Source organism: Chlamydotis macqueenii, chromosome Z (assembly GCF_036417535.1).
Source record: "Chlamydotis macqueenii isolate bChlMac1 chromosome Z, bChlMac1.mat, whole genome shotgun sequence".
In the NCBI taxonomy this organism is placed as follows: Eukaryota; Metazoa; Chordata; class Aves; order Otidiformes; family Otididae; genus Chlamydotis; species Chlamydotis macqueenii.
Window position 1 is genome coordinate 84,682,736 of NC_141593.1, and position 16,198 is coordinate 84,698,933.

Here is a 16,198-nt window from a genome sequence, read left to right on the forward strand (position 1 = left end):
CAATTTATATTGGTCCAGAGTGTCTCCTCAGGAGGTCTGTACAGGCAGGAATAGCAGTCCCTTGAAGTTCAACACAGTATGGACAACCTTCCTCCTCACCTCCCTTACCCCACCATTTTTCTCATTGGCTACCTGGGACTTGTATCACTTTTCCTGAAATCAGACTTCTCCACTGAAGTCTGTAGCTGGATGTTACAGCTCCTTTGCACCATCTCCCACCCGCTCTCCTTAGAGAGCTGAGCTCCAGGACAGAAAGGCAGCACACAGGAGGTGGGGAAGTTTTCTCTGCGACCAAGGGCTATGAGAAGACATGTTGACCTCCTGGCACTGCAGCCTCACTTCCTCCTTGTAGCCCAATGGGGAAGTTGGGACAGTTGTACTGATGTCCTACACTGGACACTGCGGCCCTCACAGCCACTGCCCCAGGAAGGGCCCTGAGCCACGTGTGAGGGACAGGATCCCCCTTCCCATAGGCTTGAGGTCAGAGCTTGGCCCTTCTGCTTCATGGAACAAATCAAGGCTTGACTCAGCATCAGAGCCACCTGCACAGTGCCTTTGCCTACCTTTACTCACAGCCTCCAATTATCTGCTCTAACGAGTCCATGGGGAGGCTTTCTCAGTAATGGCCCTCAGTGGAGTCCATCAAGGCTTCAAGGTACTTTGGGTTTTGCCTCTGACTTTGTCTCCTTGAGAGGTTTGTTCAGTCTCTTCTCAGCACCTGAGCTCCATGGACTCAGCACTGCATAAACCATGGGCTCATTAAAATGCAGAAAGTGCTAATGAGCTATATCCCCTCTCTGATTTTCAAGTACTTAAGACTTGTATAGCTAATTGTAGAGGTTTCAGGAGGGTAGAGAAAGAGGAAATTTTCAGTGAGCACTTTGAAGAAGTGATAGAAGAATTCTCCAATTGATATTGATGCAGAGTGTCTCCTAATGAAAGGCAGGTCCTGCTTGACTAACTTGATCTCCTTCTATGACCACGTGATGCAATTTGTGGGTGAGGGAAAGGCTGTGGATGTTGTCTGCCTAGACCTTAGTAAAGTCTGTGACACTGTTTCCCACAGCATTTTCCTGGAGAAACTGGCTGCTCATGGCTTGGACAGGTGCACTCTGCTGGCTAAAACACTGGCTGTATGGCCGGGCCCAAAGAGTTTTAGTGAATGGAGTGAAAACCAATTGGTAGCAGAATGTCCCGTGATAACGCCTCTGCGATAACATATTTAAGTAGGGAAAAACAGGAAAAGAGGAGGAGAAGACGTGAAGCAGCTGAGTGGGGGGGCAGAGAGGGGGAGGCGCAAGCCTTGTGGGCCTTGCAGGCCTCACCCCCTGGCCTCCCGCTGGGCAGCAGACTGGGCCCAACTCGGCCCAGCCTGGCTGCAAGAAGTGGAGAGGAGATGAGAAGTTGAAGTGAATAAGATGTAAAAAGGATCCTGAGAGGCATCTGTCAGCCTGTTGTGAGGACCGGCTGCAGATGCCAAGGTCAGTGAAGAAGGAGGGGGAGGAGTAACGCGGCTCCTGGACAAGATTCCTCTGCAGCCCGTGGTGAAGACCATGGTGGAGCGGGTTGTCCCCCTGCAGCCCATGGATTTCCACAGAGGGGCAGAGATCCACCTGCAGCCCATGGAGGACCCCATGCCGGAGCACGTGGATGCCTGAAGGAGGCTGTGGCCCGTGGAGGGCCTGCTGGGACAGCTGTTCTAGAGGGACTGCACCCGTGGAAGAGATGACCCATGCCAGAGCAGTTTCACGAAGGACTGTGGCCCGTGCGAGGGACCCCACATTGGAGCAGAGGAGGAATGCGAGGAGTTCTTCCCCTGATGATGACACAGAGGCTTAAAACAACGCGTGATGAACTGACCGCAACGCCCATTCCCTTCCCCCCCAGCCCCCCGTGCCGCTCAGGAGGTGAGGTAGTATAGATAATGCTAAGCCCGGGAAGAGGGAGGGGTGGGGGGAAGTTATCTTGTTCCCTGTCTCATTTTCCTGCTAATTTTAGAAATAAATGAATAGTTTTCCCCAAGTCGAGTCTGTTTTGCCCCTAACGGTAAGTCCCTGTCCTTATCTCAAACCTTGAGCCGTTTTTCTTATATCATCTCCTCCTATTCTCTCGGAGGATGGAAGGAGCGAGAGAGAGACTGCGTAGTCTGGTCCCGATCGGGGCTGAACTACGACAAGGCCCAAGAGGCAACATCACACCGAGAGATAGACTGGTGCTGGGGATGCCATAATGGATGCTGATGCACATGCAGAGGAGGAATTCAAGACTGTAAGAATCACAGTACTTATCACCAGAGGAGACAGAACAACTGAGCCATTCAAGTCAGACGGAACCTTGGGAGGATTCCAGATCAACCTCCTGCTCACATCAGAAAGAACAATGATTTCCCATGACATTCCTCAGAGTTTTGTCCAACTAAGTCTTCAAAATATTTTCTGGGAACTTGGCCAAAGATCCAGGAATGCAGGAGTTTGCAGATGGCAATGTAGGAGTCATAGGCCATGACAGGGAGAAGATAAAACTCTGCTGAAATGAAAAAGACAAATAGAAAGACTTGAGCAGCAAAACTTGGCAGGAAATGTCACTGGTGTCCCAGAAGGAATTGGCAATGGATTTGGGAACAATGGTGGAGACGCAGCCCAGGTCAAGGAGGGAGAGGTTCAGCAGGAAAAAGTACATGGGGGTGTGGAGGCGGTGGTCGCAGGCTATGGCAGTGACGATGAGGCCGTTTCCCAGGAGGGCAGCCAGGCAGATGCCCAGGAAGAGCCAGAAGTGCAAGAGCTGCATCTCCCATGTGTCTGCAAAGGCCAGGAGGTGGAATTCAGTGATGGAGCTGCCATTGGACATTTTGTCCCACTGGACATGTGAACCTGTCCAAGGAGAGTGTCCTAGTTTTATTTAGTGAGAGGGGCTACAGTGACATCTTCTCTAAGAACCTGCTAGAATTTTTTTTCCTCTTTGTCCATTGGACTCAGCCAGGCCTAGGGTGGACCCATCTATGGCCAAGGCTCAGCCAATTGGTAGCAGAATGTTCTGTGATAACGCCTCTGCCATAACATATTTAAGAAGGGGAAAACAGGAAAAAAAAAAAAAAAAAAAAAGAAGAAGATGTGAAGAAGCAGAAGCAGGGGCAGAGAGGGGGAGGCGCAAGCCTTGTGGGCCTTGCAGGCCTCACCCTCTGGCCTCCTGCTGGGCGACCGTCTGGGCCTGACTCAGCCCAGCCCAGCTGCAAGAAGTAGAGAGCAGATGGATGATGTGAAGAGACCCTGAGAGGCGCCTGCCTGCCTGCTGTGAACAATTTCTTGTGAGAGGAACGGCTGCAGATGCCAAGGTGAGTGAAGAAGGAAGGAGAGCAGTAGTGCAGCTTCTGGCCAGAATTCCCCTGCAGGCTGTGGTGATGGCCATGGTGAAGCAGGCTGTCCCTGTGCAGGCCATGGAGGTCCACGGAGGAGCAGAGATCCCCCTGCAGCCCGTGGAGGACCCCACGCCATGGCAGGTGGAGGCCTGAAGGAGGCTGTGCCCTGTGCAGGGCCCACTGGGGCAGCTGCTCTGGAGGGGCTGCACCCCATGGAAAAATGACCCACACCAGAGCAGTTTCATTGAGGACTGTGGCCTGTGGGAGGGACCCCATGAAGGAGCAGAGGAGAAATGGGAAGAGTTCTTCCGCCGATGATGAAGTAGCAATGTAAAACAACGTGTCATGAACTGACCACCACCCCAATTCCCTCTTCCCAACTGTGCCTCTTGGGGCGGGAAGGTGGTAGAGATAATGTTAAGCCTGGGAAGAGGGAGGTGTGGGGGGAGGTTATCTTGTTCTCTCTCTCATTATCCTGCTTTTCTTTTAATAATAAACAAATAGTTTTCCCAAGTCAAGTCTGTTTTTCCCGTAACAGTAACTTTAAGGATTTTCTCCCTGACCTTATCTCAAACCTGGAGCCGTTTTTCTTATATTATCTCTCCCTATTGTATCGGAGGGTGGGGGGAGAGAGAGAGTGAATACGTAGTCTGGTCTCAAACGGGGCTGAACAATGGCAGAGGGAAAGACAGTGACAACTTGAGGAAGATTTCTCTGAGCAGATAAAAAGCCGTATCTCATAGACCCTCCTCTGCTATTCACGTCCTTTACATTTTCTAGGAGATCTTCCCTCAGCTCTGTGCCTGGAACTCTGGGCGGTGCTGGCTGAATGTGCTATGAGGAGAAGTACCCTCACCCACTGCCTGCCGAGGAGTCAGCCCTTTCTGCAGCAGCGGGGTCATGTGAATGACGGGGTGAGCGGCCAATGCTGGTGTTTGACTTTGTCAGATAAAACCGCTCCTAATGCAGAAGGGCTTGTCAGGATCTGCACTGCCAGTGCTAAGGAAATAGGATTGCAGAAAGGAGTTTGAGAGATTTGTTTTTTTTTTTTCAAATCTCCATCCCCTTCTTCCCTAGGGAATATTCGTGGATGTTAGCAACCTTCAGCATTTCTGCTGCACTCAGGGAGAAAACAGAGACACTGGCAAAGGAAAGGATTGTCTGTGGCTCAGTGCACAGTGAGCTCTTTCCTGGATCACACCTTTCTCTGATCGAGGACAATGACATTCCCCAGTTTATCCTGCAAAGCCACCAGACACTGCTGAGAGAAGAGCAATGCCCTGAACTTGGATGCAGACAACTGAATCTCTCATCTCTTCTCAAGGTGTCGGAACCCCACAAAGACAAAGACAGACATGGCTCATTTCATCAGTCCAACAGCGTTTCTTTGGTCATAGTATCTCCCTGCTTACACATGGGGCTTGGAGATAACAGAAACATGCGGTGAGACAGAATTACATCCTAGAGGGAAACTCTACAGAGGCTGCTATTTGACAGGTGACATCGGACACACTGTGGTGCAAGGCTCAGACACAACAGGATCAAGTCTCAATAAATGTGATATAAACCTAGAAAATTATATATAAGTAGAATTATCACAGGAAAGAAAAACATATGGCCTAAGATAAACTCTGGGAAATATATATAGAAGGGAAGGTAGGTTGTTGTCAGGGAAATGATGTGCATTGGGCCAATTTCCATAGGGCATCCTTGAGCTCCTGGTTCCTCATGCTGTAGATTAGGGGGTTCACTGCTGGAGGCACCACAGAGTACAGAAATGACACCACCAGGTCCAGGATTGGGAAGGAGATGGAGGGGGGCTTCAGGTTGGCAACCATGGCAGTGCTGAGAAAAAGGGAGACCACAGCCAGGTGAGGGAGGCACGTGGAAAAGGCTTTGTGCCGTCCCTGCTCAGAGGGGATCCTCAGCACAGCCCTGAAGATCTGCACATAGGACACCACAATGAACACAAAACACCCAAATGTGAAACAGGCACTGACCACAAGAAGCCCAACTTCCCTGATGTAGGTGTCTGAGCAGCAGAGCTTGAGGATGTGGGGGATTTCACAGAAGAACTGGTCCACAGCATTTCCCTGGCAGAGTGGCAGTGAAAATGTGTTGGCAGTGTGCAGCAGAGCATAGAGAAACCCACTGACCCAGGCAGCTGCTGCCATGTGGACACAAGCTCTGCTGCCCAGAAGGGTCCCGTAGTGCAGGGGTCTGCAGATGGCAACGTAGCGGTCATAGGCCATGACAGTGAGAAGACAGTACTCAGCTGCGATAAGAGAGATAAAGAAAAAGAGCTGGGCCACACACCCTGAGTATGAGATGCCTCTGGTGTCCCAGAGGGAATTGGCCATGGCTTTGGGAACAGTGGTGGAGATGCAGCCCAGGTCAAGCAGCGAGAGGTTGAGGAGGAAGAAGTACATGGGGGTGTGGAGGCGGTGGTCGCAGGCTATGGCAGTGATGATGAGGCCGTTGCCCAGGAGGGCAGCCAGGTACATGCCCAGGAAGAGCCAGAAGTGAAAGGGCTGCAGCTCCTGTGTGTCTGCGAATGCCAGGAGGAGGAACTCAGTGATGGAGCTGCTGTTGGACATTTCCTTCCTCTCAACATGGGAGTCTGTCAAAGCAGGAGAAGGCAGTGAAGGGTTAGGAATGGCTTCTCTGAGAAAAACCTCTTCCATTTCTCACAGAACTCCCACTCCCCCAGCCTCCGTCGTTCCAGAAAGACCATCATGCAGCTCCCTGGCTGAGCTCTGGGTTCTGCTGGCTGAGGGTGCAATGGGGAGCAGAGGATTCTGCTGTGGGCTCCTGAGGAGTCAGTGCTGCTGTGCACCAACCTGCAGGTAGGAACCAGGAATGATCTCTGTTTAAATCCCCTCATGAAATCAATCACATCTCAGCACTGTCCCTCCCAACTCAGCTGACTGCAGAGCAGAGCTGTTCGGGGGTGGTTATGTTTCTTTTGTTCCTGCCCCCTGTCCCAACTGAGGAGGGTTTGATGAAGGCAGACATCCCTGGCATGGCTGCTACACTGCAGGTGCCATCCTGAGAGCCCTGGGAGGCAAAGGGACAGAGCCTTGGTGCACAGGGAGGACAGACAGTATGTCCATCTGTGCTGCTGTCAGCTGCCCCGGGCTCACAGCTCTCTGAGCCAGAGGATGAGCACACTCAGCTCTTCCCCTGAAAGGAACTGGATGCTGCACAGAAGAGAGGAACCCAGTTTCAGAATGCAGATGATCTCCACACTCCCCTCTCCAGGGAAGAGCTGTCAGCTCCTGGATGCCCTAAAGATGGGGTGTCCTTAACAGAGAGCCAGCTTCATCCTCACCCTCTGGACTGCATTGCCCAGAGACCCACAGGCCAGAGGAGGGCTTGGGCACTTTGCTCCCATGGACACATCTGCACGGCAAGGCCTGCAGGGCCAGTGGCTGAGCTACTGCTGAACCCTCAGACCCAGACAGCCCGAAAAGAAGAGCAGCAGCAGCAGGGGCAGGTGGAGAAAGAAGGAGAAATGCCCCAATTCTTCTGCTCCGGCAGACAGGGCCAGAAAACATCCCTGTGTTGGCAGGGGCTAAGGAGCAGCTCAGATGAACCACGGTGATACCACACAGGTGATGGGGCTTTCAGCAGGCAGTGAAAGAGATGAAGGGACATTATCAGCCTCCTCACAGACCCACTGACCTTTCAGTCCAATGTCGTGGGAGTGTCAGTCTCTTGTGCAAACCTAACAGCTCCATTGCTCTTTTCCCCCACAAACACAGCAAGAAACTGAAAGCACAGACTTCAGAAAGCACCTTTCCTTCCAGGTATCCCCTGTCCTGATACGCTTTTTAGAAAGCTTCCTCTGGAAATGTCCTGCAGAGATCCAGAGCTCAATAGGACAGGAACGCTGCTAAGGGTCACTCTATCCACCCACAGCTTCTCCCTCTGTGCCCTTGCGAGCTCCCCAGAAGGCTGATTCCAGCAACCACTGGACTCCCTGCCCAAGCACACAGACGCTGGGGTGCAGGGACCCTGCTCTGAAGGACAGCCCTGGGCACCCGTGGCTGCACACACACATTCACACCCTGCAGCTGTCCCTGGGAGAAGGCAGCCGTTGTGCCCTGTCCATCTGGCAGTGAAGCAGGGACAGCCCTGCTCTGGAGCATCTCCTCCTCCTCCTCCTCCTCCTCTACACTGGAGAGAGATCTCTGTGGGCCATGGCAGCTGGACGAGACCCCTCCAGGAAGCTCCTGTTCATTGCCCTGCAGCCAGAGACTTACCGTGCAGAGGGCTGTGAAGGTTTCTCCTCCAGTGAGCTCTCAGCCCAGGCTGCCTTTAACCTCTCTCTGCCCTGCCTGTCCCCACTCAGTGCCTGCAGGCAATGCCCTCAGTCCTGCTGCGCTTTGCAGAGCAGCTGCTCCTGGGCAGAGCTGTCTCTCTGCCGTTCTGCCTCCTTACCGTGAGCTCCCTGCATCCCAGGAGCCTGGAGCAGCTCAGCAGCAGAGGACCAGCCCAAGCCACTGTAATGACCTCTCTGGTGGGTTTGGGGCCGGGTCCATGAAACTCAGACACTGTGAGGAAGCTGATGAAACCTCTCCAGAAGTCAAAGTCAGATACAAACTCCAAGGCTTCTTGGAGACTTAATGGGTCCCACAGAGGGACATTACTGACAAAGCCTCCCTGGGGCTGGTTAGAGCTGAAATGACAGGGAAAAGCAATGTAAAGGTGGAACAGATGCTGAGTAAACCTGGATGTGTTATATTAAGCCAGAGGGCCAAGCCCTGACCCCTAGGCACTGGAAAGGGAGATCCTGTCCCTCACGTTTCTTGAGACTTTTTCTGGGGCAGTGTGATGTGGGGATGATGTGCAACGCCAAGTGCAAGAAGAGGCTGTGACACCTCCCTGCTCCTGAGTGGGGAAGAGGAGTCCATGAGGCCCTGGTGCTGTCATGATAAAGTTTCTCCTAGTCGCACAGAAAACAGCCATGGCCAAGGGGAGAAAGATGTCAGCTCTGATGAGGGTATTCAGCATTGTCAGCTCCCTCAACAATCTCCAACACAGCCTGTCCTCTGCTGCCCTACACCTGCACCTGTTTCCTTGAAAGCTGTGGCCACCTAATCCTCTTCTTCTTGTTCTCATCTGAGTATCTCACTACCACTACTGATTTCTCTCCACCGTCCCTGGCTGTGCCTTGACACACAAAGCCTTGGGCTGGTCCAAACTCCCTCTGGGAGGGGACACACACACACACACAAATCCATCCACTCTCAGTCCATTGTTCAAGGAGCTGAAGCCTCTGATCGTGCTGCTCTGAGCCTGTGTCTCAGCAGGCAAAATCCCAGGTGCCTCAGGATCCCCACAGAGGCCATGTACACGAGACTCCATCTTGGAAGACCTCTTCTGGGCACTCTCCAGTTCCTGCCACGTTCTCTAGAGCAGGAAACCCAACAGAGGGATGCATCAGTCAAAATGTGGCCACAACAGTGCTCAGTTGAGGGGTATGGTAACTCCCCTTTTCTGAGTGGCCACATGGTTCCTAATGCAGCTGCCTACCCAGCTGATCTCACTTATGGTGAGCATGTTCTACTGGCTCATATGGCATCCCTCCTTGGGCCCAGGCCCTCCTCCTTAGGGTCCCTGCTCAGCCAGCCAGGTCCTAGCCTGCCCTGAGGTACAAGGTTATTCTTTCCCCTCAAAGCAGGACTTGTTGCTTCTCCTTGTGAACTTCAGGATGTTTCTGCTGACCGAATCCCAGAGATTCTCAGGGTTCTCCCAGAATGATGCTCCATTGTGACAGCTGTTAATCTTGCAGGCAGCTGGCTCACCCTGATTTTGGTGTCTCTCGCAAGAAAACAGCGTGAGTTGCAGGGCACTACAAATACTAAATTAAGGTATTAATTCAATGAAATTGCTTTCAAATATAGAATTATCCATGCTGACCACCTCAGGAAGAGCTACAAAGCAAGCCAAGCCAAGACCAGTGTGGAAAGAGCAAACAAAGGAGGGCTGTTTGTATGGGAGGCGCTAAGGATGATCAAAGGGAAGATCTCTGGTGGGGGAAAAGAGGGAAAAAGGGAACAGAAGATGAAGCAAACGGCATGAGCAAGGAGGTCTGGAAGTACCTGCCAAGCAGCTCTGCATGTGACCAGCAGTGACTTGCAGAAGACAAGAAAGATGTTCTGACCAAAGTCATGTTCCTCACTTCCATGGTCATGAGGAACCAGAGTGCTTTCCCTAGCATGGTCAAGGGAAGACCTGTGGTGGAAGGAAATGCACCATCACTGGTGCTGCAAGGCAGCTCAGGAGGTCTCTAAGCCAACCTCCTCCTCACAGCAAGGTCTCATCACCATTGCACAGTGCCTAAACCTGAACTGTTTTGGATGTAGTGTAAAAAGTGCTGAGCAGACGGCGACAATCACTTCTTCTGCCTGTGGTGCTCCTCATGCAGCCCTGGATGCTGTTGGCCACCTTCTCTGCTGGGTCATGTTTTGCCTCATGAAACTGAAGGACCACCACAGCCTTTTCCCACAGAGCTGTTGGCCAGCCACACAGCTCCTGGCCTCTGTCACTGCAGCCTGGAATTCCCCTGGTCAGTGCTTGGGTCTTTTTAGAAGATAGACACAAAATTTTTATTTTGCTTTATCCAGATATTATGACCTCACAAAATCTCTCGGAACAGCCTTGCAATGACATCATCCTGGTCTCTCAACATCCTAGGATACATCCCGTCTGGTGCAACAGACTCTTAAGGGTTGACCTTACCTAAGAAAGCTCTGACTTGATCTCCATCACCTGCTGTATTTCACCTGGGATCTGCCTTTTAGGTAATTGAGAGACAAAGGCCAAGAGTACCTCAAACGTATCTATTCCTCCTCTTGCTAAACCCAGCAGTGGCCACACATTCTCTTCATTTCTCCTTCTGAAATAGTAACAGCTGTTTGTTGTGCCCACGAATTCTTTTGCAAGTGTCAACTTGGCTCCCTAAAACCAACCGAATTTAGAATTATAGAATCATAGAATTGCAATGGTTGGAAAGGACCTTCAAGGATCATCTAGTCCAAGCCCACTGCAAGGAGCAGGGACGTCCCCAACTAGACCAGGTTGCTCAGAGCCCCGTCCAACATGGCCTTGAATGTTTCCGGGGATGGGGCACCCACAACCTCCCTGGGAAACCTGTTCCAGTGTTCCACAACCCTCAGTGTAGAACATTATTTTCGTAATATCCAATCTAAATCTGCATCCCTCTATTTTAAAACCATTACCCCTCGTCCTATCACAACATGCCCTGCTGAACAGCCTCTCCCCATCTTTGCTGTAGGGCCCCTTGAGGTACTGGAAGACTACTACAAGGTCTCCCCAGAGGCTCCTCTTCTCCTGGCTGAAGAGACCCAACACTCTGAGCCTGTCCTCATAGGAAAGGTGCTCCAGCCCTCTTATCATCTTAGTGGTCCTCCTCTGGACCCTCTCCAACTGATCCATGTCCTTCTGATGCTGGGGCTCCAGAACTGGACACAGTACTCCAGGTGGGGTCTCACCAGGGCACAGTAGAGGGGGAGAATCACCTTCCTCGACCTGCTGGCCACGCTCCTCTTGATGCAGCCCAGGATGCGGTTTGCCTTCTGGGCTGCAAGTGTGCATTGCCGGCTCATGTTAAACTTCTTGTCCATCATCACTGCCAAGTCCCTGTCCTCAGGGCTGCTCTCAATCCATTCTCCAGCCTATATTTGTGCCTGGGATTGCCATGACCCAGGTGCAGGACCTTGCACTTGGCCTGCTTGAACTTCATGATGTTGGCACGGGCCCACCTCTCCAGCCTGTCAAGTTCCCTATGGATGGGATTGCTCCCTTCCAGCGTGTCGACGGCACCACACAGCTTGGTGTCATCAGTGAACTTGCTGAGGGTGCACTCTATCCCACTGTCCATGTCGCCCACAAAGATGAACAGGACTGGGCTCAACACAGACCCCTGAGGGACACCACTCGTCACAGGTCTCCACCTGGACATCAACCCATTGACCACCATTCTCTGAGTGCGGTCATACAGCCAATTCCTTATCCAGCTAGTGGTCCATCCATCAAACCCATGTCTCTCCAGTTTAGAGAGAAGATTGTCATGCAGGTCAGTGTCAAATGCCTTGCACAAGGCCAGGTAGATGACGTCCGTTGCTCGTCCCTTGTCCACTGATGCTGTCACCCTGTCATAGGAGGCCAGCAAATTGGTCAGGCACTATCTGCTCTTGGTGAAGCCATGTTTGCTGTCACCAACCACCTCCTTGCTCTCCATGTGCCTTAGCATGGTTTCCAGGAGAATCTGCTCCATGACCTTGCCAGGCACAGAGGTGAGGCTGACCGGCCTGGAGTTGCCCTGCATCCATCTCCTGTAAGCTTCTTTTTGTCTAAGGGGCTTTCCCATTACTTTTCTGCTTCCTCAAGCTTCTCTCCTGAATATCTGCTCTTCTTTTCCTGACTGTTGGTGCAGAGGGTCTTGGACTTGAAAAGCGCTGTCCTTGAAGACCAGTTCTACTGAGCTCTGCTGCCCTTCTGTGCTGCTCACATGGGCTCCCCCACTACAAATCACAACACTAGGCCAAAGCCTCCTCCTCTGAGGTCGGGCATCTGCACTTTTCTATTTTCCTTCCTCATTCTCCTTGGGAGGTGAGACCCTGTTACCTAATGATCGTGACGACTAAGGCTGACTCTGGCTTTCATATCCCTCACCAGAGCTTCCCTCTTGGTGAGTAACAGATGCAAATGAGTTTCACCACTGTTGGCCCATCTGACACACCATCTGCAGAGACCTGTTTCCCAAAGTGTCCCAAGACCCTCCAGCAACCTCCACAATATTTGGCATGCCGATTTGCTCCCCTTCCAGGTGCTCCCAGGGTCAATGGTTGTGAAATTCTCCATGAGGACTTGAATGGCTTCTTTGTCTCCCACAACAGTGTGCTCCTCAGCCTGAGGACATTGGTGCATGTTTGGCCTGGAGGTGAAGCCCAGCAAAGAAAGAGAGGATTTTGAAAGCGGTTTTGGGTGAGGACATCCTATGATACAGGAACATTATGAAACCTGTTGGATTAATCCATGATGGTATCATCAATGGGAAGGTTAAACGATGGGGAGAGAAGAACCAGGAGGGTTTGAGAGTGACGGAACACTTGCAGAGACCTCCGTGGGAGATGTTTTGTGTTCATGTGCTGTCATACGTCTAGTGGATGGAGAAGGAACAGACCTTGTGTCTCTGCAGCGGTGGGATTCAGTCACTGGCCAAAGGCACTGACTTGGTCTGAGATGGCCTGGCTGGTGCCCATCACACCGCTGCTCTGAATGGGGCTGGGGTTCCTGCACAGGGCCGCCGCTGTCTGTGCCAGCTGCATGCAGCTGTGCTGCAGAGCCCTGGCGTCTCGCGTAGCACTACAAGCCCATGCTTGGCCATCAAAACGACATTCAACTGCCCTGACTACACCAGGGACGTCAACAGCAACAAGAAAAGCTTCTAGAGATATGTCGGGGAAAAGATATCTCCAGGAATAATGTAGGCCCCCCGTGGAAGTAAATGAGTGTTGCGGTCCACTTGGGACTCGTGATGGTTCTTTTACTGTGACCAGACCCTGGTCTTCTTGAAGACCAGCTATACTGAGCCCCGCTGCCCCTCTGTCTTTCTGCGAAACATTTCAGTAGTGTTTACACTGACTTTTCTGTGAGCCTGCAATTTACATTTCCCCTCTGGCAAAGGACAAGTGGGATTCATTTCACCAGATTTTTAGCTGTCCAAAAATTAAGTTTCTCGTTTGAGCTAATGTTGATCTGATGAATGGGAGATTTCTGCAGAAAGAAAAATTGTTCCCCCCTGCCTCTCCTGGTGGTGCGGCTCTAGAAAAGTAGTTTAAGCAAAATGCCTACATTTTAGAAGGCTAATACAGAGCAAAAAGAATTCTGTCTATTATCTTCCTTTGATAAAATCCAAAGCTTGGCAAAGTGTTCCTGTACCCATCTTTAACTTCTTTCTTTTTCCTTCCCCACTCCCCCATCAAGGGGAGCCTACGCTAGAGGAAAGAAGGAAAAGCCTCCCTTTTCCCCAGAGGAGCCATCCGCCTCCTTCTCCTCTTCTGATGATCCCATTCCAGGTGAGGTCTTATGGCTCATTTGCAAAGAGAGAACGGCTGAGGCAGCTGTGATGCCCTGCTGTGGAAACAGTTATAGTGATGAATGTGTTACACCCGTGTTTGTTAATTCAAAACATCACACCTGCCCTCCTGAAAAGAGAAACAGGAGATTAAAAAAATAACTTGGTTACCAGTTCTGTTTAATACTTCAGGATACCCGGAATGGGAAAGGACTCTTCTGGGATAAAGGGAAAAAAGGAAGAAAGCTTTTTTTTTCCCTTTTTTACGTGTCTTGTTACATCCTCTCTACATAGGGAAGGACAAGCAGAGTGCAGAACTGTGCAGGTGTTTACAGGATTAGCGACTGACTGCATTCAGTTTGTCGACAGCCCTTTCTCTCATACAACGTGATACCGGCAACTCTGGTGCCTGACTGTGGTCTGCAACAACAGGAGAGTCGGGCATTTAATCCACGTTCTTCTCCACAGCAGAGCTGGTTAAAACCTTCAGAACTCAAACCTGCTAATGCTGTCTTGAAATGTGTTTTATTCATTCACCTTGAGGTTGGGGACTTCTCCCTCTACTAGACAGTGGAGAGACAACGAGTCAGAACCTCAAGACACAGCCTGCTCTGCATCTTCCAATGTTACCATAGCGAGCTACCAAAACTGTGCTGTTATTTGCTGCATACTAGAATTTCTTTTACATTCTTGAACATTTACAGTGTCATGCTCTCAATTCAAGACCACATTTGAATTAGAAAGCCCAAGATTTCCTTAGCGTGGCTAAAAACTATTTGGCTGACTCTAATTATGTACAGGTCTTAGAACAGCATCACTGGAAGCGGAGGAACATCCCTGCCCAACGTGGCATTGCACAGGTGTTTCTCCTGACACTTTAATTGCCAACAAGTGGCAAGCCACCCTTTTGCTTACTGGCTGAACAGGGCGAAGAAACTGATTTCCGATTAGAAATCAGCCTCCAGCATTCTTTTTTTCAAAGAACTACCTTGACACTGATGCAGGAAATTATTGGAAAAGACAAGGCTGCTATTTGATGAGCATTTGGAATTGCTTCCCTTTAGGCATCTCACAAAGCCAAGCTCCTTTCTCTGCTTGGAGAGACAGGAGTCTGATGTATCCATGATTGCAGTGTCAAGTTAGCCCCTCCTTCTGGTACATCATGCTTATGGCAGGATTGCAAGGCTGCATTGTGTTTGTAAAATCCTAAAGATAAATCAAAACAAAAACCAGCATCCAGCCCATCATCTACAACCTCCAATTCCATAAGCAGGAAAATAACAACTAGAGGGCAAGAAGAGGCCAAATACAGCATCATGAGGTGACAGGATAGGAAGCGCAGGTGGGAGGAGTTGAAAGAAGCTTGAGAGAAGAGTACCTAATAGCTGTGCAGAACTTTGAAGACCGGAGTGTGAAGTGGGAGTGGGAGAGGAGGGGTGAGTGCTTGGCACATGGGAGATGGGGTCTCCTGTAAGTATGGGCAACCTCCATCCACAGTCCCAAAGCTGAGCATAAGGAGAGAAGACCAAGAGAAATGCTGGGGGTGAGGATGGGGAAGGTGAGGACGAGGATGCCATCCAGAGGGAGCTTGACAGGCTCAAGCGGTGAGCCCGTGCCAACCTCATGAAGTTCAACTAGGCCAAGTGCAAGGTCCTGCACCTGGGTCGTGGCAATCCCAGGCACAAATGTAGGCTGGCGGAGAATGGATGGAGAGCAGCCCTGAGGAGAGGAATTGGGAGTGCTGGTGGACGAGAAGCTCAACATGAGGTGGCAATGCACCCTTACGGCCCAGAAGGCCAACCGCATCCTGGGCTGCATCAAAAGAAGTGTGGCCAGCAGGTCGAGGGAGGTGATTCTCCCACTCTACTCTGCTCTGGTGAGACCCCACCTGGAGTACTGTGTCCAGTTCTGGAGCCCCCAACACAAGAAGGACATGGACCAGTTGGAGAGGGTCCAGACGAGGCCACGAAGATGATCAGAGAGCTGGAGCACCTCTTCTGTAAGGACTGGTTGAGAGAGTTGGGGCTGTTCAGCCTGGAGAAGAGGAGGCTCCAGGGAGACCTTACAGTGGTCTTCCAGTGCCTAAAGGGAGCCTAGAGGAAAGATGGGACAGGCTGTTCAGTAGGGCCTGTTGTAACAGGATGAGGGGTAATGGTTTTAAAATAGAGGGGGGTAGATTTAGATTGGATATTAGCAAAAAAATTTTTGCAATGAGGGTTGTAAAATACTGGAACAGGTTGCCCAGTGAGGTGGTGGAAGCCCCATCTCTGGAAACGTTCAAGGCCAGGTTGGACGGGGCTCTGAGCAACCTGATCTGGTTGGAGATGCCTCTGCTGCTTGGCAGGGGGCGGTTGAACTAGATGATCTTTGAAGGTCCCTTCCAATCTAACCATTCTATGATTCTATGATTGTAAGATCATATGGAAGTGTTGTCATTGCCAGATGGCCAAGGCGCCCTGCAGCCAGCAGATGCAGCACAGCTGGGGATGGCACAGAGGTGGACGGCGTCAGCATCGCTCAGCCCCATGGAGCCCGGTTCGCCCTCCCCCAGCACAGGCCTGCCACGTTTCGCTGGGCTGCCTGGCCAGTGACATCGTGTCCCTGACAAAGCCACTGACCCTCCTCCTCTCACCAAAATCGCGAACTCCAGGAGCTGTGCACAGACTCTCCACTCACACCACCAGCTGCACCGGGACCCACTCCCATAGCGGGTACCAGGCCAGGGAAGCCAGGGC

At 51.4% G+C, this 16,198-nt stretch overlaps 1 protein-coding gene across 1 annotated transcript; it reads right to left on the minus strand.

Annotated features, from left to right (window-relative positions):
* Window positions 1-5,022: 5,022 nt before the first annotated feature.
* On the minus strand, window positions 5,023-5,952 carry LOC147596515 (olfactory receptor 14I1-like). The gene has a single exon (XM_086771462.1). The coding sequence runs from the start codon at window positions 5,950-5,952 to the stop codon at window positions 5,023-5,025; it is 930 nt and encodes a 309-aa protein (XP_086627588.1).
* Between the last annotated feature and the right edge of the window lie 10,246 nt (window positions 5,953-16,198).

What these genes read in the sequence shown, in the direction of transcription:
- LOC147596515 (XM_086771462.1), bottom strand. Translation starts at nt 5,952, where the DNA reads ATGTCCAACAGCAGCTCCATCACTGAGTTCCTCCTCCTGGCATTCGCA.